We start from the raw sequence: 27872 nt of genomic DNA, 5'->3' as shown, positions 1-27872 counted from the left end.
GAAATTATATAATTTAGTTGACACACAATATTAATACTTATCATATTATTAGCGATAATGCGATTATAAGTAATGCAATGAAACTAAGTTCATATGACTCGTCATTGATGTTAAGTGTTATCATATTGTTTACAATTACTGTATAATCAATGTATTACACAATCATATGATATGTTATTGTTTTGAGTTAGTGATCACCAAATGGTAACTTCATATCATTGATTACATTATCATCAACTATGAAGACATATAAACTTAATGTCCATAAAAAAGATTTTTTTAAAGGTATGTCATTCTTGAAAGTTGACATCAATTTAATTATATGTTTTGACACACAATAGAGGATTTGGTGATTAATCAGAAAGAGTTCCCACAACTGAAGGTCGGAGATATAATTGAAATCTTCTCTCCTGACGATCACTTCAGGTATTATTTCATCATTTGTTTATATAATGGATATATTTAATGATAATTTGATGTTTAATAGTCGTCTCTTAATGAGAGTCAATGAAAAAAGTTTTGAAGAGAATACCAGAGATGGCAAAGAAAATCAAAAGATTAGTATTGAACAGACAATTGTATCGACTTTTCAATTAAGATATTATTGTGATGTCATTGTCAACAAAGTGGACAAAAAGGATGCCATTTTAGATTCAGTTGAACTCTTCTTTAAAGATCAATATATTGCAAGAAGTGATATGTGGCGACTCAAGAGACATATATCCAAGAATTGTGTTTATTTGAATCAAAAGCTCGAGTTTTGTAATATCAGGTGTCAGGTCTTTGAGATGTGGTCTCAGGGAGAGAGAGTGGCCTCGGGTTATGTTACCAATCAAACTAAAGTTGTGTTAAGATCTTCTTCATCGATGGTTTATTTGTTTCTTCAAATGAGTTCAGAGATGTGGGATTATGACATTAACGGTGATCTATACTTTGAGAAAGCTGTCAATGGATTTCTTTCGGATCTCTTTGACAAATGGAAAGTATGTATTTCATTGATATTACTCAATCAAATCAAATTAAAGTCAAATAATGTTAATGTTTTTATTGTATTCATTGCCAGCGTTTTAACTGTAGTCATGACGTGACAATTGTCATGTTTTCGCGGACCTATTTCGATGCCTACTCTATTGAGGACTTTCCAGAGTCAATGCAAGAGTGTCTTCAACAGGATTCAAAGGGACGCTTCTATGAAGATTACTATAGAGTCGCCGTTCAGAATGAAAGAATGTATGACTGGACTCAATCTCTTATTTTTCTTAGAAGACTTTTTAATCAATACGAAGAAGAAGTGATCAAATTTCATGAGAAAAAAGGTCTTCGAGTTCCTAAAGCATATAATTCCTCCTCATCTCAGGGAAACTTTCTCGAAGTTTTAAATATGTCTTTGAATGGTATGTTTCGATTAATAAGATAACAATTTATTTCTAGAAATTATTATAAATATTATATATTTTTATGTTTATTTAAACATCAAGTATTCGAAAGACATCATTTGGATCGGAGTTTCGATAGAACGGGACAGTTATCTGTTGTTATATCACCCGGAGTTGGTGTCTATGAAGTGGACTTAGACTTAACTAATATAACAAAACAACGAATTATTGATAATGGTTTGGTTTAGTTATCATTATTTCTGATATATAGAAAATTATAGATAATATCTAGTTTCTGAGTCATATTTCTATTATGTTTTAATTTAAAATATTGATAGGTATTGGAAGTGATTTAGTTTGTTTAGGGGAACAACCACTACATGCCGTCCCTTTGTTTAAGGTATTGAATGTGACAATTATATAATATAATAAAGTGAAAATAAGCATTATTATTTTTATATAGATTAACACAAAATTTAATACTCCAGCTTATGCTAATAGAAGTGATGTTCAATATAATATGCCTCATTGGATCAATTTGAGGTAATTGATTGAATTGAATGATACTAACTGTTGTTAATATACAGCATTATATATATATAAATTATATATATATTTATCAATTTAATAGTTTTTATTCGTCATCAAAATCAATAAGTTATTCAAATTTTGTGCCGAGAATTAAATTACCGAATGTTTTGTTGAAAAGCAATCATCAGACCAAAGCATCCAATCCTCATCTCTATCGGTCTCCAAGTCGAGAGTCGCCGTCTCAGCTCAAGTCGTGCCAAAACATACCATTTGTTGATTACGATGAATACGATTCACAGGTCTTCAGAATAGCATCTTCTCCACCAAATACTTCATTAAATAGTACTTATAATATGTTTACCAATTAATGGATAATTTACTAATTGTTTGATTTTGTTGTAAGAATTGTCTAATATATGTCAGCCATCGAACCGAAGGAATACTGTATTATCGGCGCAAACAAATCGACCGTCAAAAACATGTCGACGCGCTTCACAAGTATATACTTGTGATGAGATCTCCATTTGTACGACAACTCCACCAAATTCTCCCACAAAATCAGAGTCAATGGAAATACCAATTGTTTCTTCATATAGAACTGAATTAAATCATATTCACGGATATTTCACACATTTATCAACTTCTGTTGAAAATAAAAGCATTAAAGGTTTTTAACTATTTATATATACTGTATATACTGTATATACTGTATAATCATTAATTTTAATATACAGATTTAAAAAAAAATAAATATTTTTAAGTAAATTTACTTAAGTATTTATAGCATGTATTTGAGTTTAACAGTTGAGTTATTAAAAGCATTTAAAAAATATTTTATAGCATTTATAATTATCATAATACTGTGCTAACTATACATAACTACAAAAATATTGTATAAAACTGTGAAATATTAACAATATTTAGATTTCAAGAGTAAACCCGAATCTAAGGATGATTTGATGGTTCGTGGATACAGTACGAGTCAAAAGAAAGATCATCTTAAGTCAAAAGCATTAATCAATCCATTTGATCCCTCACATGTCACCATAAAACTGAATTCAAACAGAAGACGTTGGACTCATGTGTTTCCATTGGGACCGACGGGTATTTTTATGCAACAACATCACTATCAGGTTTTTGTTTGTTTTATTACCTTAATTATAATAATTAGATTATTTACTTAAAAGTCAAATATTAATATTCTTAAATGTTTAATAAATATTAGTAACACAAATCAAAATTCAATTTTTTTTGCATAACATACTTATTTTGCTATCAAACACTTTTATCTAAAAATATTGCCTTAAATTCAATTACCGTATATCTAATTTTGAGCAAAATTGACAGTAGAAATAGATAGCAAATATTTTAATTATTTGAATACTTTAATAAATTCTAACTTTTTTTTTAATTTTGAGTACAATGTTATGTTATCTCTGACTTGACTTAGATTGTAATATTTGAAACTATCAATAATTGTTAATATTATTATTTCATTTTTACCGAACATATGATTAATCATTTTTGTTGTCCCAATCAAACACATTGACTGTTAGGAAATTGATATGAAATGATTGTATTACTTAAGACCGTTAGGTTTATTAATGAGTTATATGTTGATAGGCTGTCCCCCAGAACCAGGCCTGTACTCTATTGCCATCAGCCGCTTGCGCTGATACTTCACTTATGATGAGTGATTCCAAAGATATGACAGATGGACAGTCTTGTCGTAAGATATCAACCGTTCAAATGAAATCATCAGAGTATACGTGGAATACATTGGATAAAAAGTCAACGCTTAAGACTCTTACAAATAATTCAAATTTGAATGAAAGTTACAAAACATCAAAAAGTTCACAAATAAGGACCACTTCTATCGGATTGAGTAATGAGTTGTTTAAAAACTTATCATCAATTCATTCGGATAGAAGTTTATTGTGGGCGTGGGGTGCGACCGGTGAACAGGAGTGGACGCCCGCTATTATTACAGGAGTAGATTGGAAGTCATTAGTAATGCCCGCTTGTCTTCCAATAACCACTGATTTTTTACCCGACAAACGGACACTACAACAGGATTATGTCACTTATTGTTACAATTTATTACCTGAAGAGCAAAGTGAACATCGATTACAACAACGCTGTTATCGTGGAGAAGAAGATACCAAATATCATCAGCCATTGACTACAATTCAAGTATATTTAGAGCTCGTTTGCCAGCGACTACAACAAGGATTTCAAATAATTTTATTACCGAATTCAACAAAATCTGATAAATCAAAATTTAATAACCGTTTTGATAAATATGAATATGCATTGAGTATCGGAAGGATATTTCATGAATTAAAATTGGATGACAAGACTATATATGTGACGTGTTATCACCCGAGACATCCCTATCCTGTCATTAAAATACATTACTGCTATAGAATTAGAACTCCTGATAATGAGACTTATGGTGTTTCTTGGGTTGACTTCACCAGTGAAAAGCTGGAAAATTATAAGTGGAACTGTAGGTCAAATAATTATGAAATTATATAAAAGTGTTTATCTATTATTTATTTATTATTTGTTAGACTTAGACAACTACACGTGTCAGAAGGCCGACGAACACGAACTGAAAGAAAATCTAAAATATTGGCGCTTTCGGCTTCTTATGTTACCATCGATGCAATCCATCACTAAGACTATTATCGAAAAATATCTTTCCGGTGAAGACGAATATCCCTGTGATCTCTATCATGACTTTACAGCTGAAGAAAAAATACAATTACAGGAAGGTTTCATTAAATTTTTAGAAATCATAAATAGAATTAGACGACCAGCTAATACTCGAAGACCTATTATTAGATCAGATAACAGAAAGACAATCAACACTCAAACAACTAACAGAAGATTCAGTTCGAGTTCATTACAATCACAGACCAATCAAACTCAGACAACTCGAATGTCACAACCGCTTGATATTGCAATCAATGAGACTTTACTTCTTAAAGATAATCAAAAACTAAAGAATCTTAATATCAGTGATTGTGATGAAGTTGACGGCGGAGTTGTTTCCATTGTCACCTGTAAATCACCGATTGTTGAAACAGATTTGACGTCTAATAAAGAGTCATTTGAGAGCAACGAAATTACTAAAAGATTAAACATTCAATCAAACCATTTAGAAATTATTGAAGCCATGAAAAAGTCAAAGTAATTAATTTAAACATAATATATAACTTAATTGCATCATTCAATTAATGTAAATTTTAATTATTTAGTGCTATTAATTTTCTAACGAAATGTGGAGGTTTGCCGCCGTTTACTTTTATTAGCGCCGAAGCTGTGTTTTGGGCCAAAGATAACATCGAAAATGTCTTAACGGAAGGCATTGCTATTTCATTGTTTCAATCACTGATAGAGTCGGGTCTTATTTATCACTCTTCTGGAGATAAGAAACAACACTTCAAATATGGTTTTTATTTGTATTGTTTGTCGGATGCAAACAGTGAAAAGTCATTGTTTGTTAATGAATGTGATATTCATATGTTTGAAAAGGAATATATGGAAGTATCAATAGTACCTCAAAGTAATATCGCTAAAAATTTTGAGCACTGGTACTCTAATACAACTGAGCTCTCGAACAATAGTCTTTCACCTGAAGTTCAAGGCATGAATTGTTTTATCAATTAGTTATAAGAATTTAATAAATATTTAATAAATATTTAAATTATTAGACTTCACATTCAAGAATACAGTGTTAGATTTGGACGATGGGTCTAAAAATGGTAGAGTTGAATGGGTTAACATTAAATATCACAGTGTATATGATCCGGAACAGGCATTTGAAATGATTATAGAGTGGATGGTGTCAACTGGAAACTCCATTTCCGAGATTGTCATGGGTTGGAGCCGTAAAGCTTCATCAACTGGTCTTCATTTAGGTTTTGCATTTTATCTTATCTTTATTACACAAAATCTAATTACCGGTAATAGTATTTAATAATTAATTGATTCAATTGACAAATTCAGTTCCAATACCTGCCGATCCGTTTGCACTTCCATTTTCAAGTAAATCCGATCCATTAAGAGGTCCTATTTATATTACACTAAATCTTGACACTCTACCAAAAATGGCAACTAAACTGCTTGAAGGTTATTTGATTTTTTTTTGTAATACACTTATAAGTACTCAATTATCTTAATTATATAATTATTATTAAATTTATTCAATTTAGGCGAAGGATTGTTTAATTTTCAGGAAAGGATTTTAGTTAAGTTTGGTTTCATCCCATTTCATGACCCGAGCACTGATAATCAAAGACAGTTTGTTCACGTGAGTGGAAGTATTTTTGTGATGATTCCCAGCAAAAACCCGGCCTCAAGTCCATACAAAAGTGTTAGAAAAAGAGGCAAATTTGTAAAGGTTTGGCATTTAATTATATAAATTAAATGATTACTTAAAACAAATCTATTAATGAAAGGTTGACAACAATGACATGGCTTGCAGTCCACATGAGGAGTATATAACCCGTCACTTCAGTGGTGTTAAACAAGCGGGAGAGTCGGCACATATTGAAACAAAAGTATATGACTTATATAATGACAAATGTTTTTAATTTAATAATTATTTGTTTGATATATAAGATTGGATTTCTTTGGTGTTGGAATTATATGATAACCAAGAGATGGAAAACTGGTGTTACGGGCGATGAGAACTCTATGCGTAAAATAATGCAAGACTTTTGTGCATTTTGTTCAAATAAAAATCAAAGACTCAATCAGTTTTGGGAAAATTATTACACTAAAGAAAACGACAATATTGTTAATTTCAACAATTAATTCATTTTTTTTATTAATCTTTAATTTTCAATTTGACTTTTTCATATTTTTATATCTTTATTTAAACTACCTGTACATCATTGACAAAATTTTTAAATAATATATTATATGATAGCATTTTAGACCAAAAATAAATTAATGCGGATATATGTTATATAAACAAATATTTAATTAATAAATGCATTTGTTAATTTTAAGTAAATTAATTATATAATAGAGATCAATTATTGTTGAGCTAATTAAAAAAAATATTTTAAAAATTGGTAATACAAATATTTAAATAAAAGATTACAATAGAAATCTATATATTAAACTATATTTATATATAAATTATTTAAATGTTATTAAAAAAATTATAAATAGATAAACTTTTAATTTGTAATTATATGATCGAAAGCTGCATTTAATAGCTAGTGATTTGATTTAAATATGATATAAATGTGAGTATTAATTGTGGGGTAAATACATCTCAAGTACAGCTTAAGCATGAGTTATGTAAAGATTAGTTATAATTATAAATTTATGATAAATTAACATAAATTACTACAATAAATGTTTTTAATGATATCAATTAGAAATTATATCACTGGAAACATATTTATAAAAATTAAATTTATAGATTTTGTAACAAATTATATCAATATTTAGAACTAAAGTGTACAATAAAATATTATATGATTGTCATAATTAAAATAATTTATAAATAAAAAGCATTAGTTTTATTAATTATATTTTAAATAGATTTGACAATTAAGAGTAATAAAAAAATTAAACAAAATAATAAACAAAAGTCAAATATTTAAGATTAATAATTAGTTTGTTAAAAAAAAGTTTTGGCAAAAGTTTTTAAAAAATTAAATAAACATTTCATTAAAAAAACTCACAACAAATAACAATTTAAAAAACCTGAAGTATCTATAATTTATAATAATTATATAATTGAGTTTCTAAAGTCAGAAACCACTTATAAATATTTAGAATAAATTAGTAATTATAACATAAAAGTCGCATATTTAACGTTAATAATAAAATAAATAAATAATTTATTTAATAAATAAAATTAAATTGATTTCAATTAATTTTTATAGTATTTAATTTATGAAAGTTTTGAATGAAACTATTAGTGAAAATATTTGAAATCAAGTGATAGATTAAAAATGTTTTACATTTGTTTAATGATTAGTACTATTTTTGATACGAGTCATGAGTTTATAAGTGGTTTCAGACTTTAAGCACTCAATTATTGCATTAAAAATAAATGCAAATTTGGATTTTAACTGTTTGTATAATACTAGTACAGTAATTGCAAATTTTAATAAATCTTATTTCAGACATAATTAACAAAAAATATATGCTTTCAAAATAAAAAAATTACTACACTATGATGTAAATTATATAAATATGAATTGAATTAATTTAATTTAATTTATACAAACATGTAATATTTATTAACTACTATTTTTTAAATAATAACCGCCATTAAACAAAATAGTCTTAAATTTTAAGAATATTTTTTAATTATTGACATTTAGCAAGATTTACTTTATATATATTAATAAACTAATTACAAGTAGTTAGTACTATAATAACTTTTAAAAATAAATAAAATTATAATTTTTTAATTATTTCCATAAAATTTTATGAAATATGTAATCTTTTTGATTTAATTTAGTATTTTAATATAAATGTTACTAAATTAAAGATATATTTTGAAATTATATGATAAAAATCAAGTAATTACAAAATAGCATATAAAAAATAATTTTTAAATAATTTTAACTGTAATATCAAATACTTATATACTGTAATATTTAACTGTATTTTATTTGTATTATCATTAAATATTAGTATAATTTGTTTGTCGGTTTTATTAGCTATTATGTCTGACTGACGGTTATTTAAAAATAGCAAACAGTGTTAATAATAAATTTTAATCAATGATAACTTTATCATCATCTTTATAATGGATATTTCAAATTACATTCAAATGTATAATATTGACAATTTATCACTAAGTTTGTATAATTATAACTTATAATTTACTATTTAAATTTAAGCATTAAATAATATTATATACTAATACATAAATAACATAAAATGATTGATATTTTTTAAATACAATTTAAATTTGTACTAATGTACTCATTATATTTTAACTACTCAGTATATAAAATTTATAGTTTATAATATTAACTTAAATTGTTTTACCGGTAATTAAAAACTTATTACATAAAACTTAAAAATAATTAATATAATTATTACTTATAATTATAAATTTTGGTGTTAATCTGCAAACATTAATTCAAAATAAAAATTATAACAAAATAATATAATTGAGATTTTTTAAGTGTTGAGTTATTTATTACTAAATAATTTTTTAATGTTTTATAGAGGAAATATATTTATAATGAAATAATTTGGAAGATAATATAGTTTGATTTAAAATAAAAAAATTAAGAGCACTTCAAGCAAACATAAATAGTAAATAAAGTCAAAGTATTTGATACCTCAAACATATCTGTCAATTGAGTGAAATCACAACTTTACCCAACATTTGGTTTATATCAGTATTTATATATACAGTATATTATTTATAGATGCACTCCTACTATGTTTATGTAAATAATATGCAGTCATCATATATAAGTATATTATGTGGTTATACAGTATTACTAATGATAGTTAAGGTCTGGAAAATGGTTTAATCAGAAACATCTTATCTCCCTTAGGACTGGTATAAATGGGTGCCTTCTTATAGTGTTCAATAAGTTCATCCAAAGATGCAAACCTTCTTTGACCGATACAATAGACGCCGTCGTCGTAATGAACTCTAAAGTGTTTATTCCTTAGCGGAGATTTCAATGAAACTGAATAATCGCCGGCCTATCAATTGAGACAAAAGTCTATTATATTAACTAACAATTATTGTTTTAATTAAATAATAATTAATTAAGATATTATCATTTAATTAGTCTTAAATTTCTTATAATATATAAATTATCAAAACATTAGTACAATAATTACTATAATTAGTCTACTTTTTATTTGTCGTTTATATTACCGGTAATAGAAAAAATTAATTATTAATATCTTATATAATAACTTACATTAGTTTCACTGTCTCTGATAAGAAAATCTCCGTCTAATGCCAATTCATTAAGCATGCGATCGCACTGTCCTCTGGAAATGGCCCCATAATACCAGATGCGGTCATTAATATCAGATTTACAGTCTAATGGCATCTGAGTTCTTGTGTTCATTAATGGAGAATTCATAGCTGTATTAACTTTTGGTAATTCTTTCTGAATAGATGTCAAACTAAATGAATTGAAGTTATCGTTGACAGTGTCGGTCACCACTTGGACATAGTTTTTAGGCACGAGTCCGACCTCTCCGTGTTGATTGCGGGCTTTCCACCAGTCGGGGTCATTCACTGGTCTCTCTATTATCTCAAGTCTCTCACTCTTTTGAAAACTGAGTTCCTCTTCATTTTGTGACTCAAATGAATACAAGGCAATGACATAATCGAGAACACAGTTCTTATTTATGGATGAGTTGTTGCCGTTATTAGTCATCATTGAAACACAATTTCGGTTACTTTCACTACTTATATCATTAACTAATTTTGCATTTTTAGTAATCATATTGTTTTGATCCAAACAATTATTTGTTAAATCAGATGTTTCTTCGCAGACATAATTAGAAGGAAACCAACCGATGGAACCGTTAAGCTCTCCCTTCCACCAGCCGTCTGATGACTTCTCCATAACAATCACTTTAGCGCCTTTGACTAGAGATAACTCATCTGATTGTTGCGATTCATAATTGTATTTAGCATAAGCAACACTCTTGTGGTAATCAGTACTCGATGTCGAGCCCTCACAAACAACATTTCTTTTATTGGCACTCGTGTCGGGTCGCGGAAGACTGCAATTCGGTGACGAAGTTATGTTTATGTCAACAGCTTTAGTGGCCATCGGAGATGAAAGAGGACTGTTGTGGCGGTTCGAGTGAGAGTCAGTCTTCTTCCTTACTTTTTTACGAATGCTGTCAAATATCGATGGCTTTTCTTTTTTGACATAATTTGATGGAACAAATCCCGATTGATTTCTTGTATTCACTACTTTCCACCAATGCTTACTGTCATCCAGTAATACTAACCTTTCATTCTTCCTCAGATCTAACTCTTGTGATCCCTGAGCCGTATAATCATATTTTGCAATAACTATAACTTCTTCAGATGACTTGCCTAAAGAAGTATTAATGTAATGAAGACAACAATCATTATATATATATATATATATATCTCACCTGATTTTTGATGGGACATCACAACTGAATTGTCATAAACAGTGTCCAAACAATGAATTGAATCACTTAATAGTCATAATAATCAGTCAAATCAATGACAAACGCAATCATTTGAAACATTAATTTGTTTGCCATTTGTTTGTCATAAAGTCATAAACCTATTGACACTATCACTGAGTCTATGCTTTCATTCACTTATAATATACACTCAATCGCTCACTCACTCAATGACTCACTCTATGAGTAAAACATTACATTCATTGACTCAAACTTTAGTAATACATTCAATGAATGACAATCTATTGGTTAGTAATTCTGTCGTTATTTATGATTAATACGAGTAAACAGTATTATTATATAATCATTACTCAATAAAATAGGATTTTAATATTATATACATTTTTATGATAATTGAAAATAAAAATTTGAAAACTAATTTATTAACTAATATTATTATTACAAATTCCAAGTTAATTATCTAATAAAATAACTAAACTAACTAAAAATCTATTTATCATTTATTATTTAAAGTTAAAATGTAGTAATTGATTAAAATCATGAAAATCTAATTAGGATTTATATTTTTAAAATGTTGTCTTTTAAATTATTATATTTATAATTTCATTTCCAATGTTATTAAAATTAGTTAGTTAAATTTTTATTTGTAAAATTATTATCTAAAATATATTATTAAAAATACAGTATATATAATATATGATATTAAATCTTAACTAACTCATAATATTGTATATATTTTATATTTCAGGCAATAATAATTGTTAATAATAATAATCAAATAAAAGCCGTAAAAGACTATGATTTTCCTATTTTATGGAGATATTGCTTATTATCAATAATATTGCAATACTTACAGAGAGTATTACTTTAAATGTATTTAAATGTATTTAAATGTATTTAATGTCAATAACTGATCAAATGTTTGTTATTGTCATCAATGATGACATCGATGGCCAACCATTGTCTACCACTTCTTGCCGTTGCATTGATTGCTAATTATTTGATATATGATTTGTTTGACAAAAGTTTGTATACTTTTATTATTGATATCATATATTATTATACATATGTCTATGTATTGAGACATTTATTTGTATACAATATAATAATATTTTATTTAAATATCATATGATATATATTTGTATAGTTTAGTCAAAATAATGTTAATATTGTACTTAATTTGCTTTACTGTATATAAAAAATAATAATAAATATGTATTTCTAGATATTGTCGGAAGTTATGGATTGACGGCTAATCTTATAGTCAATTATGTAGTATTTAATGTAATATTACATGAAATTAATAATCTGTTGATAAGTCTATCGGTGACATCACTAAGCTTTGCATACCTAAGCGCTTATATGTTTTCAATTGGTAATTGATTAATGTTGTATCAAATTTATTGAATGACTTATTATTTAATCAATTTTAGACGATATCATATTATTAACTTTTTTGGCGTTTATTTCAAATTATTGCTATTATATAACTATATATAAAATACCAACATATCTGAGATCAAGTTTTTCAACGGGCGAACTGTTGATTGTAGGCCAGGCATCGGTTGCATACCTGTCCACTTCGGGTGCTTGTCTTATCACAAAATTATTAAAGCCATCAAAATGTCATTTATTTTGTTCACCAAATACTTCAAATCTAATATTACAAGTACTCTATGTTTTATTAATATATTTATAATGATTTATTTTTAATTGACAATATATTACACAAAATATTGTGTAAGTGATTGAAACTGATATAAACTTAAATGATTTTCAGACACTTTTTGTTGGCATTTCTTTCATCGTTTTAATACAAATGACTATAACTTATAAATTAAGAGAAAAATATAAATGGTTACCATTGATGACCATTGGTTTACTTATCTATATTACATATCAAGTTTTGTATTATGTTTTAAATATTAATCCCATTATATGGTTATTACAATTCATTAATTATAATCAAAATAGAGTGAGTTATTACTAATTTGCATTGTTTTTATAATTACCGTAAATTTATTAAACAATTTATTTCAAAATATAAACAAACCATTGATGATATCAATTATTAATTGAAAAAGTTATTGCAGTGATTTTAACAATTATTTAATTATATTTACATAAATTATTAATTAATTTATATATAAATTAACAGTACTTATACTGTTAATTATTACGATAAATATTTACTTAGTTAAAATAAATAGTAGTAAATAATACTTTTAAATTAAATATAATATAAATTAATGAATAATTAAAAGATTGAATATATTTGTACAGTATATACTTAATTGAATGATTGAATTGAATTTTTATTTTAATACCGTAATTGTTTTTTATAGACAGATTTAATTTGACTAAATTAATTAAATTAAAATATAATGGTTTGAATAACTTTGAAATAAATATGTGAAATATTATATTTGGGATATAGTATAATATTATAAATATTTTTATTAAAGGTTAATATCATAACAATTTGGATGGTTATTACATGTTTGACACTATTATTTGTAACAATTTATTCATTAAAAGTGTCATCAAAAGCATCGCCAATAACTCGAAAATTTTTTCATATAATAATATCAATAATTTATTTAATTGGTGCCAAAAATGATTTAATATTTTTGTGTTTTTCATCGGCCGCTATACTTGCGATATTCATTATGACTGAAGTAAGTATTGACTATAAATAATAGCATTTTTTTAACAATTTTAATCATTAGGTGATCCGTGTGTCAAAAGTTGAGCCCTTATGGCGACCAATAGAGTCGGTGTTAGACAAGTTTAGAGACGACAAAGACCGGGGAGTGTTGACTCTAACGCACATATATTTACTCATTGGTTCTTCAATTCCTCTTTGGCTAAACCTTACAAATGATGTGACTATTGCATCTCTTTCTGGTATAATAAGTGTTGGGTTGGGAGACACTGGAGCTGCTGTCGGCGGTTCACTCTTTGGTAGACATCGATGGACTCGTCAGTCATCGAAAACATATGAGGGAACTGTTTGTGGTTTTATTACACAATTGGTTAGCTCTCTATTTATTATTCAATATATATCACCAAATGTTTTAATAGATATCTTATTATTTTATAAATTAATATTTATATCTATTATATCATCTTTGATAGAAACTAAAGTAACTGAAATTGATAATTTAGTTTTGCCAATTTATAATTATATATTATATACTATTATTATTTAGTTATTAAAATATTTTAAATTATTATAAATAATTTATTAATACTAATATTAGTTAAGATATGTTATAAATTAAAATAAATAAAACATTTATTGTAAATTTATTTTGTAATTTATTTTGTAATTTATTTTGTAATTTATTTTATAATTGAAAATTAGCGCCACTTTAACACGTGATACATGTTTTGCAATTTATGTGATTTATTCACACATTTAGTGATAATTGATAGACAAATGCAAACCCTTTAAATGAAATTAAGTGTTGAAATGATATGATTTGTGTACGTTATATATGAGTGTGAAATATGCGACAATTGCCGGCATTGTGTGTATTGTGTGTTGTGTTTCGTTATCACTGATTGTTTGATACATTGATTTGCATTTAATTAACTGATTTGACAATAATTAGTGACAAATGAGTCAAATATCGTTAAGAGATGTCAACAAATGTGTGTCTGAATCAAAATCAAAGACAAAGAGTGATTTGGAGGTAAATATAGTATATTTTGTTTGATTTATTGATGATTTAAATTGTATTAAATTTAAGCGATGTTTACGAGGACTTAATTTCGGTAAACTATATCTGAAGAACAATGATTTGGACACAGCTTTAAAGTAATTGATATTTATTAGTGTTTGTCATATGAATTGTCATTATTTGTTTGATTGTATTATTTGTATAGATATGCCAACTCTTATTTGAGTGTACGGCCCAACTCTAGTGAAGGACACAAACTATTGGCACAAATCTTTGAGGCCATCGGTGACAATGAAAAGGCACTCATCAACTATAGGAAAGCTTTAGATCTTAAGAAAAATGCTGATAATTATCTACCAATGAATCACTTGACTGCCAATGATTCTTCAATAGTGGTTATTTCAATTTTTTATTTTTTAAATTAATAGCAAATTAAATATTTATATTTTTTATTATTTAGATAAACAACAAAAGTGTTGACAACTATTTCAATACTAGTGTTACGACCACTCCTGAGAAGAGACAAAATGAATCAAATGGTCACTCGTGTGGTGTTTGTACCAATCAATCACTTCTCAATCAAATGGCTAAACAACACGAATCACTCATTGAATCAAATAAACTGCTTATGAATTTATTACAACAAAATGAAAACAAAGTCAATGATATTCAAGTAATGAACACACTTTTGATAATAAGTTTTATTTATAATATTATATATATATATATAACAGAAACAATTGGTCGGAATAAATGAAGTGATAATAAAATTGACAGATTCCCAAAATTCATTGAAAGATACTATTTATGAATACATGATTCAAGAAAACAATGAAAACGATGACGAATATGATGACTATATATCAGGTTTACATTAATTTAATTATCAATTAAGACTTTATTTTTTTAATCTTAAATGAATATTTAGATAAAGAGAATGAAGTAATAGATTCGAGTTCTTTGTTGACATCAAATACCAGTCAAATGGCAGATCAATGGCAAAGTCCTTCATTTACTTTAAACTCAAGTTCTAATAATAATAAGCCACTATCAGAGTTGTTCAAACCAGCAACTGATTCGTGGCAATGCGAGGCATGTTATGTCCAAAACAATGGCTCTTCTATTAAATGTATTTCATGTGAAACACTTAAACCCGGATCTACTTTACCTAAATCAACGCCAGAGCTTAAGACTAATGTATTTCAGTTACCGAATGCACAGACTTTTGCATTCAAGCCTTCATTCACAAGCAGTACTACAAATACTTTTAAATTTATGGATTCAAGTGTGAGTTCAGTTAATCCAATCCAATCATCCAATACTACATTATTTTCTAATTTTTCATTTGGAAATACCACACAAACAATAAGTACCGGTAATTCAAATTTTCCGTTTCAATTATCCAATACTTTTGGTCAACAAAATACTTTGAAAGATAATAATACTGTTTCATCGAATTTAAATGATAACAAACCCGATTCGTTTGGGTTTAGTTTGAGTCCTAGTTTTAGCTTTAAGTTAACTAATGCTCAAAAAGATGACAAAATTGAGAATCAAATGACACCAGTCGTTAATGAAGAAGATAATAGCTATTCAGAGGTGGAGCCATCAAATGCTGATAATATATATTTCCAACCCGTTGTACCACTTCCTCCAAAAGTTGATATCAAAACTGGAGAAGAAGATGAAAATATTCTTTATACGAGTCGTACTAAACTGTTTTGTTTTTGTGATAATGAATGGAAAGAGCGTGGAATCGGAGACATAAAGATTTTGCAGAAAAAACAATTGAATGGAATTAGACTTCTTATGAGACGCGATACTGTTCTTAAGGTTTGTCTCAATCAATCCATTAATAAAGAGATGGAATTTGATTTAAAAAGTGATAAGAAATCTATTACTTGGACTGCTATTGATTATAGTGAAGAGACACCAAATCCTCAATTATTTTTATTACGTTTTAAAAATTCTGAAATTACTGAACAGTTTCTTCAGGCATTCAAAAATGCAAAGACATTGCTTAGCCATTCAATATCTAGTGATAACAAATCTATCAATAATTTCAATCATAATGAAAATGTTAAACAGTTAACCGTTAATAACTTGTCGGACAGTCAATTATCACAAAACAAAGACATTGAAATTATTTATATACGAAAACCTCAAAATGCAGAGATTATAAGGAAAGTTAATGAATTGAAACTTCCGATTAATTTTTATGATTACGAAAATCTTGCCGATTGTCCGGGTTGTAGAGGTTGTCGAGATAATGATACTTTGAGTGAAACCAGATCTAAACAAATTAATGATCTAAAGTTTGATGGCTTACAATTGACTTCAGACAGTAAGTATTACCGTAATATTAAAATATTATTAAGTTTATACATATAATCATAATTTTGTTTATATTTAGATCTCTTTAGTTCAACACTTTCTTCGACTAATGTTATTCCAACCGATTGGAAGATCTGTAGTCCTCAGCAACAAACGTGGATCACATCAACTCCTGTCCCTCTCTTCTCAAATAATGATATTAATGCTGAGGATAACGGTATTAGTAAACAATTATTTTATTTATTGTGTTTTTCACTTATCATACTTTTATCCGTAAATGTGTAGAAGTGGCTAACAATCCGGATATTTATTTTAAACCAATAATTCCTTTGCCTGATTTGGTCGAAGTTCAGACTGGAGAAGAAGATGAAGAGCAAATTTATTGTCAAAGAGCTAAACTCTATCGATTTGATCCAAATCTTAAAGAATGGAAAGAACGAGGAATTGGTGACTTAAAGATATTAAAACATAATACTAAAAGTATGTTTTTATTTTGATTAAACTATTTATATATTATAAGAAATTATTTATTTACAGATCGATATCGAATTATTCTTAGAAGAGATCAAATTCTTAAGATTGCGTGTAATCATTACATTACAGCGGATATGACATTAAAGCCAATGAATACAAGTGAAACATCAATGTGTTGGTATGCCATGGATTATAGTGATGGTCAACCTGAACAACACCAGTTTGCAATCAAACTTAAAGTATGTTTCATTTATTTTGTTTATAATTTTTTTAAAAAAAAATAATTTATTTTAGAACAAAGAGTTAATCACACAATTCGTTAAAGTATTTAATGAATGCAAAAATAATTTGCAAAATGATGGGACAGTTAGCTTTAGCTCAGACAATGAAAACAATACTACTGCTGAAGATTAATGCGATTCAAGTTTTTACGGATTGTTTGATATTTCAATTGATTTTTGTTTTCAATTTTAATTTTGTATAATCATATATTAGGTAATAAAAATTAAAATATTTTCATTTTGTAAATCTAATACAATAATACAAATAAATTGTTTTAAAGTAAGTTTTTAATTATACTAAAACTTATAATATTAAGTGATTACTATAAAAATTAATATAAGTACTTATCAGATGTTATTATCGGTAATATTACGGATAAAACTTATTATTAATGAGTTAAACAAAATTACTGTAAAATTGATGACAATTCAGTTGTAATGGTTAAACATCTTATTATTTATAAATATATTAAATATTACTGAAATGTCAATAATTTTAATAAATATGATATAAATATAGAGATGAATGCCTGCCCTCGAAATGCCGAAATAGATGCCATAAATGTCTGCCATTTTAAATTACTAATAAGCAATTGTATTTATAAAAATAATGTAATTTAGTGTTTTTAGCGAATTAATTAAATTTATAATTTATATACTTATTTCTAAGGATATTAACTTTTAATTAAACATACAAAACAAATATATTGATAAAACAATGTTTTATAAATTAATCAATAATATAAAATTAAAATAATAAGTGTTACCACCTTATAATACATGGCAAATGTAGGTCAGGCATTTGGCAAAATTGGCATATATTGTTAATGACTACCAATTTTAAATCCCTGGTTACAACCAATCTATATCTACATAATTAATATTAATATACTTTACTGTATTAATGTCTATAATATACACTACAGTAGTGACAACTAGTGAGTAAAGACTGTATATTTAATATATGATTCATTCAATTGATTTGACACACATTTACAGTGTATTGTATTGTATTACTCATTGATGTAACGCATGCGTCGACTCACTTAACCTCAGCTGTTGTCAGGTTTAGAGTGACAACACTTACAACACTTTGAGTGCCATTGAGTGCAACAAAGGATTGAAGAGTTAACTAATTTGTTGATTAATTGGGGCATCAATTGAGTGATAGTTTTGGTGATAGTTGTGGTGTGAGTTTGGTTTGGCCACAAACAGACATGTCGTCGGCAATCGGTGCCTGTTGTGGCACAAAGAAGCAAAAGATCAATAATAATTGTAATGACTTGAAGCCAAACCATCACCACAATGGCTATAATGGTATCTGTAATGGTATTGATGGTACAGATGACCGAAATGCCGATTCAATGGTCAAGATGTCTGTGGCCAAGCAAATGATTGTCACCAATGAAATGTGTTTCTTTTGTTTTGATGTCCTCTCCTCACACCTCAATCATACGGAACCACCGAAGATACCCAACTTTCCCAATGAATGCCAGTAAGTAATCCAAACATTAATGCCATGAATTGTAAACTAAATTAAACTAAATTTTAAGTTTTTGATTAATATATGATTTAATATTTAATCCGTAGTCCACTGTTCGTCACGTGGAAGATAGGAAGGGATAGACGTCTTAGAGGATGTATCGGCACTTTCAATGCTATGAACCTTCATATAGGACTTCGTGAATATGCTATGACCAGGTTTGACATGTTTGTCCATCAATGTACTCATCATTGATATACACATTATCTGATATATCATATTTGAAATAGCAATACATGTCTACTAACTATCATATGATTGATATATATCTGTTTAGTACAGTTTATTAGTATTAATTAATAACTACTTATAGTGTAAAAAATCTATTTATTGTTCTTTAATCTGAAAATATATGGGAATGAGTTTTAACATTCATTTAAAGTTTATTATTGTTAAACACTTAAAGCGCACTAAAGGACAGTCGGTTCAGTCCGATAACTCGGGATGAGTTGCCTCGCCTATACGTTTCGGTATCAATTTTGCGTCATTTCGAGGACGCAAACAATTACAACGATTGGCAAATCGGTGTTCACGGCATTCGCATTGAATTTGTTACCGAAAAGGGCTCCAAACGTACGGCCACTTATTTGCCCGAAGTAGCGCCTGAACAGGGTTTGTATCATTTGAAGTCAAATCATTTATTACTTGCATTTTGTAATATTTTGTTTAACAATTATCATAGGTTGGGATCACATTCAGACTATAGATTCATTACTACGAAAGGGTGGCTATAAGGGTGTCATCGATAACGATGTTAGGCTTTCTATACGACTGACCCGATATCAGAGCGAAAAGATATCAGTCAGTTATCAGGAGTATAGAGACTATTATACTAACAAACGTTGTTAACAACGATTTTGCTTTAGTTTTATAACTAAAGCAAATTATTTTACACTAAATGAATATAAATTACTGTAAAACTTATATTTAGCGCTCTTTTCATATACTAAGCGCTCATTGGCTGAAACTAAGCATTGAGTTCACCCATTGATGTATTGTCTAACAAAATGGTTGTTACGATCGACTCTTGAGTTTATTTACATATTATTATTATTATAACTATTATATGATTAACCCATTTATTATTATTATTATAATTATATTATACTATAATTATTATTATTACTATTGTTTTTATATAAAACTATGTTATTAATAGTAAATGTATTGTTTGATTGATCCATTGATTTACTCGAAATGATTTAAATCAACATTTAAGATATGATATGATATTAAAAATGTCTTATTTATTGATGAGATAATAAATATAATAATTATTATAATTAAAACAATGATTATATTTGATAATAATATGTCAATAAAGTGATTGACAAACTATTTAAGTGATGCCATCGCCAGAAAAGAGGTCTTCATCGGCTCCGCCCGATAATCGGCACAATCGTGTTGAAGATGACAGTGCTGTCAATTATCGGAGCTCTTCAATGGATAGAAAGGCTAACAAACATCTGACGGTTGAAGTGATGTTTTTAGACGAGTCAAGCAATGCATACAAAATTACGGTTTGTTTTGATAAATGTGTTGATTGTATTGAATATCAAATTGAATGACCAATTGATTGATAAATAGCACAAATCAATGGCCAGATCGTTGTTCAATGAGGTCTGTGAGACATTGAATCTAATAGAAGTGGATTACTTCGGTATCGAGTATTTGGACTCAAAGGGAACCCGGGTTTGCATTTGAATGAAGACATGAATCAATTGTGTAATTAATGGTTAATCTTTTATTTGCAATAGTATTGGTTAGATTTGGAAAAACCGATGTGTCGTCAGTTATCCCTACCATTGTCTACAGTAAGAGTAGTGATGTATTTTGCGGTCAAATTCTATGCGCCCGACCCGTCGCGACTGGAAGACGAGCTGACGCGGTCTGACATTAATTTAGACTCTAATGCATGCAAACTATGATTAAATCAATTGTTTGGCCACTTATTAGCCGACGCTTATGTTTTGTGCTATCGATAGATATCTTTTCAGTTTACAAATTAAAAGGGATTTATCTGAAGGACTCTTAGTCTGCAATGAGAACACTGCAGCTCTTATGGCATCTTATATAATACAATGTATGTATAATAATATACAAACATTTTATCGTTTAATTTACTTATAATATTTGATAACTTTAGCCGAAATCGGTGATTACAATTCAGACGAATATATCGATCATCTTTATGTCTCACGATTTAAACTGATCCCACATCAAGACGAAGAATTTGAATGGAAAGTTATGGAAAACCATAAGAAACATGTGTATGATTTATACGAATATTTTATAGACTTATATGATTTTCAATTGACCGAAAAAATGATAATAATATTTATTTGATTATTATGTTTTAGTGGTCAATCTCCAGCAGAGGCTGATTATAATTTATTAGAAACTGCAAGACGTTGTGAAATGTATGGCATAAAGTTAACTCCAGTTAAAGATCATGAAGGCGTACCATTAAATTTATCGGTCGCTCATTTGGGTGTAATTGTGTTTCAAAATCAAACAAAAGTCAACACATTTTCTTGGGCTAAGATTAGAAAATTAAGTTTTAAAAGGAAACGATTTTTTATTAAACTCCATCAAGAAGTTTGTCACTATATTAGTACAATTTGTGGATTATATTTAGTGGTAAATCAATAATTTGTTTTTTAAGGAATACTTTGGAGATGTGGTTGAGTTTCTGTTTGAGGGACGCAATGAATGTAAAAATTTTTGGAAGAAATGTATAGAACAGCACTCATTCTTCAGATGTATTGAAGTCAAGAGAGTGTCAAAACAAAAACCCAAAATTTTTAGTCGCGGCTCTTCTTTTAGGTAATTGTTTTGTTTTATCAATATTATAGATAATTACAATTAGTTTGTTTTAAATGATTTATAGATATAGTGGACGAACACAACAGCAAATTATAGAATATGTTAAACAAAATTGTGTTAAAAGACAACCATTTCAAAGGTAGTCATTGATTGTATATCTTATCTCACGATATATTTTTTAATTAAATTATTAAATATGAAAATATAGATCAAATAGTTTGAGAGCTTCTAATGTAACCAATCAAAGAAGTGAAACCGGAGACTCTTTACAACTAATAACTTCAGGTTTACCGAGCAGTTCACAAAATATGTCGTCAAACGATGCAATAAGTCAACAATTAACTGGTGATGAGAGACCCAAATCAGCTCAAGAAAGCGTTACTGATGTTTATTGTGCTAATCTTCCGGTTACGCCTCCCAGCCCTCAAAGTGAAGAGCGAGCAAACACTAGATCTTCAGGTTGGGATTCAACTCATTATATGAGTCGACACGGATTTGTTACTCCAGAGTTAATGGATAACGAAACTGACGACATATCAAATGACTCATATCTTGTCGATAGAGAATTTAAATGTCTCTCTAATAAAGTCTCGCAAAATAGTATAAATATTTTAGATAACATTAATTATGTCGATAATTATCTCATTAATTTAGACAATAATACAGATAGTAATGACAGAGATTTACAAACAAATACTGACCAACAAAATAATCAATCAAACTGTGAATCTAAATCACATGATATTGAATATGTGTTACATAAGAGAAAAGTTAGACAATTAAAAGTTAAAAAAGTTAAAAGTAATAGAAAGCGAGCCCTTTCTACACCTCGACTAAGAGGAAGGGCTAACAAAGAATTTGATTATTGCAATAAACTGTTCACACGAACCAATCGCTTCTCAGACATCTCTCCTAACAGAAAGAATATACACTTCGTTTCATTACATAGTTTGCCATCAAATGAGAGTTTCTCCTCAAGAGATGACTCACTTCAAGACACGGCTCAAAATGCTCTTTTAGATAACATTTCGTCATATTTTTTAAGAAAATCATTTTCACAGTTAATAGATATTAGTCCTCTTAAGTCACACAATAAGCAATTAATTAAACAAAATGAAGAAAACAACGAACAAAATAATTATAAATCATTGTCCGATGAAATCATTTTCTATAATTTACAAAATTATAAGTTTTTTCTCGACTCATGTTTTCAATATACTAAGCAATTGAATGTAGAAAGTGTTGTAAATAATGAAATTAATAATAGAAATTCATTGAATAATATAATTATTCAAATGAATTTAAATGATTTTTTAGCCTATAATACAAATTACTCAATTCAAACACAAAGCAATGACACAAAAATATGTGATTTACAAAACACAAGTTTACACGATCTCATAATATCTGTTTATTTGCAATCTATATTTAGCGATGAATTTTAATTAATTTTATGAACATTACTGAATACTTTGATTATTATATCTCATTATAGTATTTCAATAAGTTTTTAATATTTTTGATTTTATTCAACAATTACTAAGATGTTTATCAATATTTTTATATACCGATAATTGATTTTATCAAACTATCAGTACAATTAAAATATTTACTTCTATTGTTGTATAGATTTAGAAATTTAAGTACTTTAAGATTTTGTTGATTATTTATAATAAGTTTGTAACTTTAATAACAGTTAAAATTTAGTTTAATAAGTTAATGACAATAATTTATTCATTTAATGCTTACGTAATGTATATAATCTAATTACAAACTAATTTTAATATATTTGAATTAAAAAATAACATCAAATAACTGAAAAATATCAAATAGTTTTGAAAAACAATAAATTGTTGAAAACCTTCAAAAATATATGATATATAGAAATTAAATAAAGTAGAATTTAGTAATATATATATATTATTGAATTCATTCACTAAATTCAGATAATTATGTTAAAATTTTTTATTATAATATATAAAATATATTGTATAATACAGATAGTTTGACAGATTTTGATTTATATGTTAGATAATTATTTATAATTATAAACTGAAATATAAATTTTATAATTTAAACTAAATTCTTAGCTTATAAGTTTATTATATACAATAAATTGTATGTTATATTTATATTACCGGTAGTATATGTCATATTTTTTAATTTTTGTGATTTTATATGATTGTTTGAATATAGTGAATGAAGTCAATAATTTACAGAATAATACTTAATATTTAATTGTTTAAAATTTGTTAGAGTTTATAACAAAGTTATAGTAATAATTATTAACTATTATTGTTGCCTCTTATATATGTTTTAATGTATTGTATGTATACTTAAAATACTATATAATATTGTTATAAATAAGAATTATTTGTCTCTTTCTTTTCTATTATAATTACATTAATATATAAAATAATTTTCTATTATATAAATATAAATAACAATCAAATTTTGTAAATCTTTTATTCTTTGACTAATTAATACTAATCTTTCAATTGATAATAATTTGTAATTTTATTTCTGTGTATTTAAAATATCTAAATTAACTTAATTTTCTTTTCTATTTTGGGCTTTGCTTTACATACAAAAGTTTATAACTGAAAACTGCTTTATTTTTAATATTAGCATTAATACAAAAAATAGTTTAATTTAAATTTTAAAAAAATATAACATTAGTTTATATGAGATCAACTATTTTATGAAAGTATTTTTTGTTGTTTTTATTTATTATTATTTTTGTTTAATTTTATAGATTTCAACGATGTTAATCTTAAACTTAATAATCTCAATGATTTGTCAACAAATAATAGCCAATTAATACAAACCACAATCAGTTCCTCAGTTATCCCACAATCCCCTCATAATTATACCGCTAATAGTAATCAAATGCGAATTGAGTCAACTCTTGATAGAGACCACCGAAGAAATGTAAGTTAAATATAATAATGGAAATGTATTTTCATTGTTATATCAATAATATAAAACTGATTTATTTTGAAGAAACTACGTCTCGATAAGGAATACTATGTGTTTCGGGAGTTAGTTATGTCTGAGAGGACCTACAAGAAAGACATTGAACTTATTAATACTGTATGTAATCATATGATAGTTGAATATATTGTTAATTATTTAATTAAATTAATGATTTGATGAATCAGTGGTTTAAAGAAGATGTCAGTAAAGAGACTACACGTCCGGCAGAAATGCTGTCACTATTGTTTTCAGCGACGGAACCACTCTTTGAAATTCACGAAAATTTTTTGCATCAAATTGAACACGTCTTAGCCGTTTGGTTAGACTTATTAACAATTATATATTGGTTTACATTTATAATAATATTATTTTATTTAAAGGGAGGAAAAAGCTTCTCAACATTTAAACCGTACGATTGGAGATATTTTAAAAGATATCATTCAGTGGTTACCCGTAAGATGTTATTTATTTTATGTTAAATACATATAAACCTGATTTAAATAATTCAATAATGTCTGCAATAGCTATATGAGAGGCTAATAGAGAGACTGCCGTTTATATTGGAAAGAATTAACGCCAGTTTCCGTCATAACAAAGACTTTGAACGCGTTTGTCGTGATTTTGAGGCCCGAAAGGGGTGTTATTTACCGTACACTTCATTCATTCTTAAACCTGCTTTTCATATCACACACTATTTGCAAATTATTCAAAGTATTCATATATTTGATTCATTGACATTAAAATTCATTTTTAATTTTATTATATTATTATATAAATTATTTTTCAGAATTATCTAAATTTCAAGTCAACAATAGTAGTGAATATGCGAAATATTTGTGTAAGTTTTAATATACTGTATATTAATTGAGTTATTTTATTGGTAATTATATTTTAATATATTTTATCAGTTATTATGGAACAGTTAAAACAATTCAATGCCGAGTATTTACTTACATTGGATTCATTGGTATGAATTGAATAAATTTATCGATTATTTTAATTAGTGATAATTAAATACAGTATATGTTGTTTATGTTTAGATCAATTTAGTGATTCTCATTGAATTACAACGAGATATAACAGGAATGGACAATATTGTGCAATCGGGTCGAGTAAGAAATAGCATATAAAGCAATTAATATTGATTTTAATATTATTTAAATTATTAAATTGTTAGAAATTTGTTCGTCAGGGATGTCTATTGAAATTATCAAAAAAAGGATATCAACAAAGACTCTTTTTTCTAGTAAATAACTATTTAATGATTATTTATTAATTAATTTAATGTATGTTTTAATTGTTTAGTTTTCCGATATCTTGATATATGCGAGTCGTTCGGCTTCAGTTCAGTTTCAATTCAAAGTTCACGGACACCTTCCTCTTCAGCATATTATGGTTGAACCAACAGAACCTAAATTAGGAGTTAATTATTGTTTTACTATATATGCCGGCGAACGGGCTCTTATGGTGGCCGCTAAGTATGTCTACTATTTTTATATAATAATTATTACTTATATTTATTATATAATATAATTTACATTATATTCAAAGTTCTGAAGAAGAGCGCAATATTTGGCTCAAAGATCTGTCGGAAACAGCCATCACTTTATCCAATATCAACGGCAATAACGATTCGCTATCTTTTATACCAACAATAATATCGTCAAACGAACTCTTGGATAAAATAGATAACGCCTTAAGTCAGAAATGGATTCAAAAGTCTGAAAATGTATCGCAAATTGAAAGCATAGATAAGTTTCACTACAGGTCTAACACTATGGCTCACGTGTGTTGGCACAGGAATTGTAGTATAAGTGCTGCAGAGTATGAACACGCGTTAACTGTAAGCTACTTTAAACTACAATATTATTTGTATGATTTAGTAATATTTAATATTTATTAAAATTATAAAATTATAGAGTTGTTTGAGTGGATATCTATTGAGAAAGTTTAAGAACAACACCGGTTGGCAAAAGCTTTGGGTTGTCTTCACTCACTTTTGTTTGTTTTTTTACAAGTCGTGTCAGGTTTGCATAAAAATTCATTAAAAATATACAATAAAATTAATATACAAATTAAGCCAATTATGAAAATATCTTTATTTAGGACGACTTTCCTTTAGCCAGTCTTCCTATTATTGGATACACAGTCAGTATACCGACTGAAAGCGATAACATAAACAAGAATTATGTGTTTAAATTGCAATTCAAAACTCACGTCTATTTCTTTCGGACTGAAAGTGAATATACTTTTAGGCAATGGATGGAAGTCATCAAAACCTCAACAATTAACTCTGAATTATCTCAACAAACGATGCAATAACTAATTGATTAAATTTATTACTTTAATACTCTTTATTGACGACTTAAAGTTGTTTAACTCATTTATTTGTTTCATTATAATTAATGAAATAATCAATTTATTATTTTTATTGCTTATTATAATTAATTTATATTTCAATAATTAATAAAATCATAAAATGATATATATTTTATTGTTTTTGTTCTAATCTATAATATTAATTATTATTCAATGGTTGAGTCAAATATCAATCCATTACATAAAAGGGATGAAATTTTTCCGATAAATAATATATTGACAATTAATTCATTGGAAAACATTTAACATATTTTTGATTTAATCATTTGTATTACAACTTGGAATTTGATAATATTTACAATCATTGCATTTA

At 27.0% G+C, this 27872-nt stretch overlaps 6 protein-coding genes across 6 annotated transcripts; 5 read left to right on the top strand and 1 right to left on the bottom strand.

Annotated features, from left to right (window-relative positions):
• The first annotated feature begins 118 nt into the window (after positions 1–118).
• On the top strand, positions 119–6872 carry LOC128965937 (GATOR complex protein Iml1-like). The gene is made up of 18 exons (XM_054312719.1): positions 119–285; positions 342–426; positions 488–983; positions 1064–1394; positions 1479–1613; positions 1715–1776; positions 1840–1919; positions 2008–2249; positions 2311–2574; positions 2832–3040; positions 3531–4416; positions 4481–5102; positions 5171–5559; positions 5627–5833; positions 5922–6044; positions 6128–6315; positions 6374–6475; positions 6537–6872. The coding sequence occupies exons 1-18, from the start codon at positions 240–242 to the stop codon at positions 6729–6731; spliced, it is 4662 nt and encodes a 1553-aa protein (XP_054168694.1). The 5' UTR covers positions 119–239; the 3' UTR covers positions 6732–6872.
• A 2375-nt stretch (positions 6873–9247) lies between these two features.
• LOC128965676 (cytoplasmic protein NCK2-like) lies at positions 9248–11298 on the bottom strand. Its single transcript, XM_054312418.1, has 3 exons — positions 11043–11298; positions 9839–10980; positions 9248–9614 (listed from the first exon to the last, which is right to left on the bottom strand). Exons 1-3 carry the CDS (start codon positions 11059–11061, stop codon positions 9414–9416), a joined length of 1362 nt encoding a protein of 453 aa, XP_054168393.1. The 5' UTR covers positions 11062–11298; the 3' UTR covers positions 9248–9413.
• A 596-nt stretch (positions 11299–11894) lies between these two features.
• On the top strand, positions 11895–14233 carry LOC128965856 (dolichol kinase-like; the record flags this gene model as incomplete). The annotated part of the gene is made up of 6 exons (XM_054312633.1): positions 11895–12085; positions 12286–12435; positions 12494–12729; positions 12841–12963; positions 13526–13738; positions 13790–14233. Coding segments are annotated over exons 1-6 (1254 nt in total), but the record flags the coding sequence as incomplete, so codon positions are not given.
• A 329-nt stretch (positions 14234–14562) lies between these two features.
• LOC128965680 (E3 SUMO-protein ligase RanBP2-like) lies at positions 14563–18037 on the top strand. The gene is made up of 10 exons (XM_054312423.1): positions 14563–14758; positions 14816–14883; positions 14952–15141; positions 15207–15419; positions 15481–15613; positions 15675–17090; positions 17160–17297; positions 17366–17560; positions 17618–17793; positions 17849–18037. The coding sequence occupies exons 1-10, from the start codon at positions 14684–14686 to the stop codon at positions 17966–17968; spliced, it is 2724 nt and encodes a 907-aa protein (XP_054168398.1). The 5' UTR covers positions 14563–14683; the 3' UTR covers positions 17969–18037.
• Positions 18038–18869: 832 nt separating this feature from the next.
• On the top strand, positions 18870–20471 carry LOC128965702 (uncharacterized protein CG5902-like). The gene is made up of 4 exons (XM_054312450.1): positions 18870–19330; positions 19426–19536; positions 19785–19990; positions 20061–20471. The coding sequence occupies exons 1-4, from the start codon at positions 19053–19055 to the stop codon at positions 20225–20227; spliced, it is 762 nt and encodes a 253-aa protein (XP_054168425.1). The 5' UTR covers positions 18870–19052; the 3' UTR covers positions 20228–20471.
• Positions 20472–20671: 200 nt separating this feature from the next.
• LOC128965855 (FERM, ARHGEF and pleckstrin domain-containing protein 1-like) lies at positions 20672–27502 on the top strand. Its single transcript, XM_054312632.1, has 22 exons — positions 20672–20898; positions 20966–21070; positions 21136–21266; positions 21364–21461; positions 21525–21648; positions 21739–21976; positions 22044–22204; positions 22269–22343; positions 22413–22804; positions 24960–25135; positions 25208–25297; positions 25366–25499; positions 25561–25633; positions 25705–25891; positions 25968–26018; positions 26089–26147; positions 26221–26292; positions 26358–26426; positions 26486–26658; positions 26732–27023; positions 27100–27207; positions 27287–27502. The coding sequence occupies exons 1-22, from the start codon at positions 20725–20727 to the stop codon at positions 27500–27502; spliced, it is 3198 nt and encodes a 1065-aa protein (XP_054168607.1). The 5' UTR covers positions 20672–20724.
• Positions 27503–27872: the final 370 nt, after the last annotated feature.

Source organism: Oppia nitens, unplaced genomic scaffold (genome assembly GCF_028296485.1).
Source record: "Oppia nitens isolate AA-2021 unplaced genomic scaffold, nextdenovo-longstitch-racon4-pilon3 scaffold18_pilon_pilon_pilon, whole genome shotgun sequence".
NCBI lineage: Eukaryota > Metazoa > Arthropoda > Arachnida > Sarcoptiformes > Oppiidae > Oppia > Oppia nitens.
The sequence above is the reverse complement of the archived record's forward strand: the minus strand, read 5'-3'. Positions and strand labels throughout refer to the sequence as shown.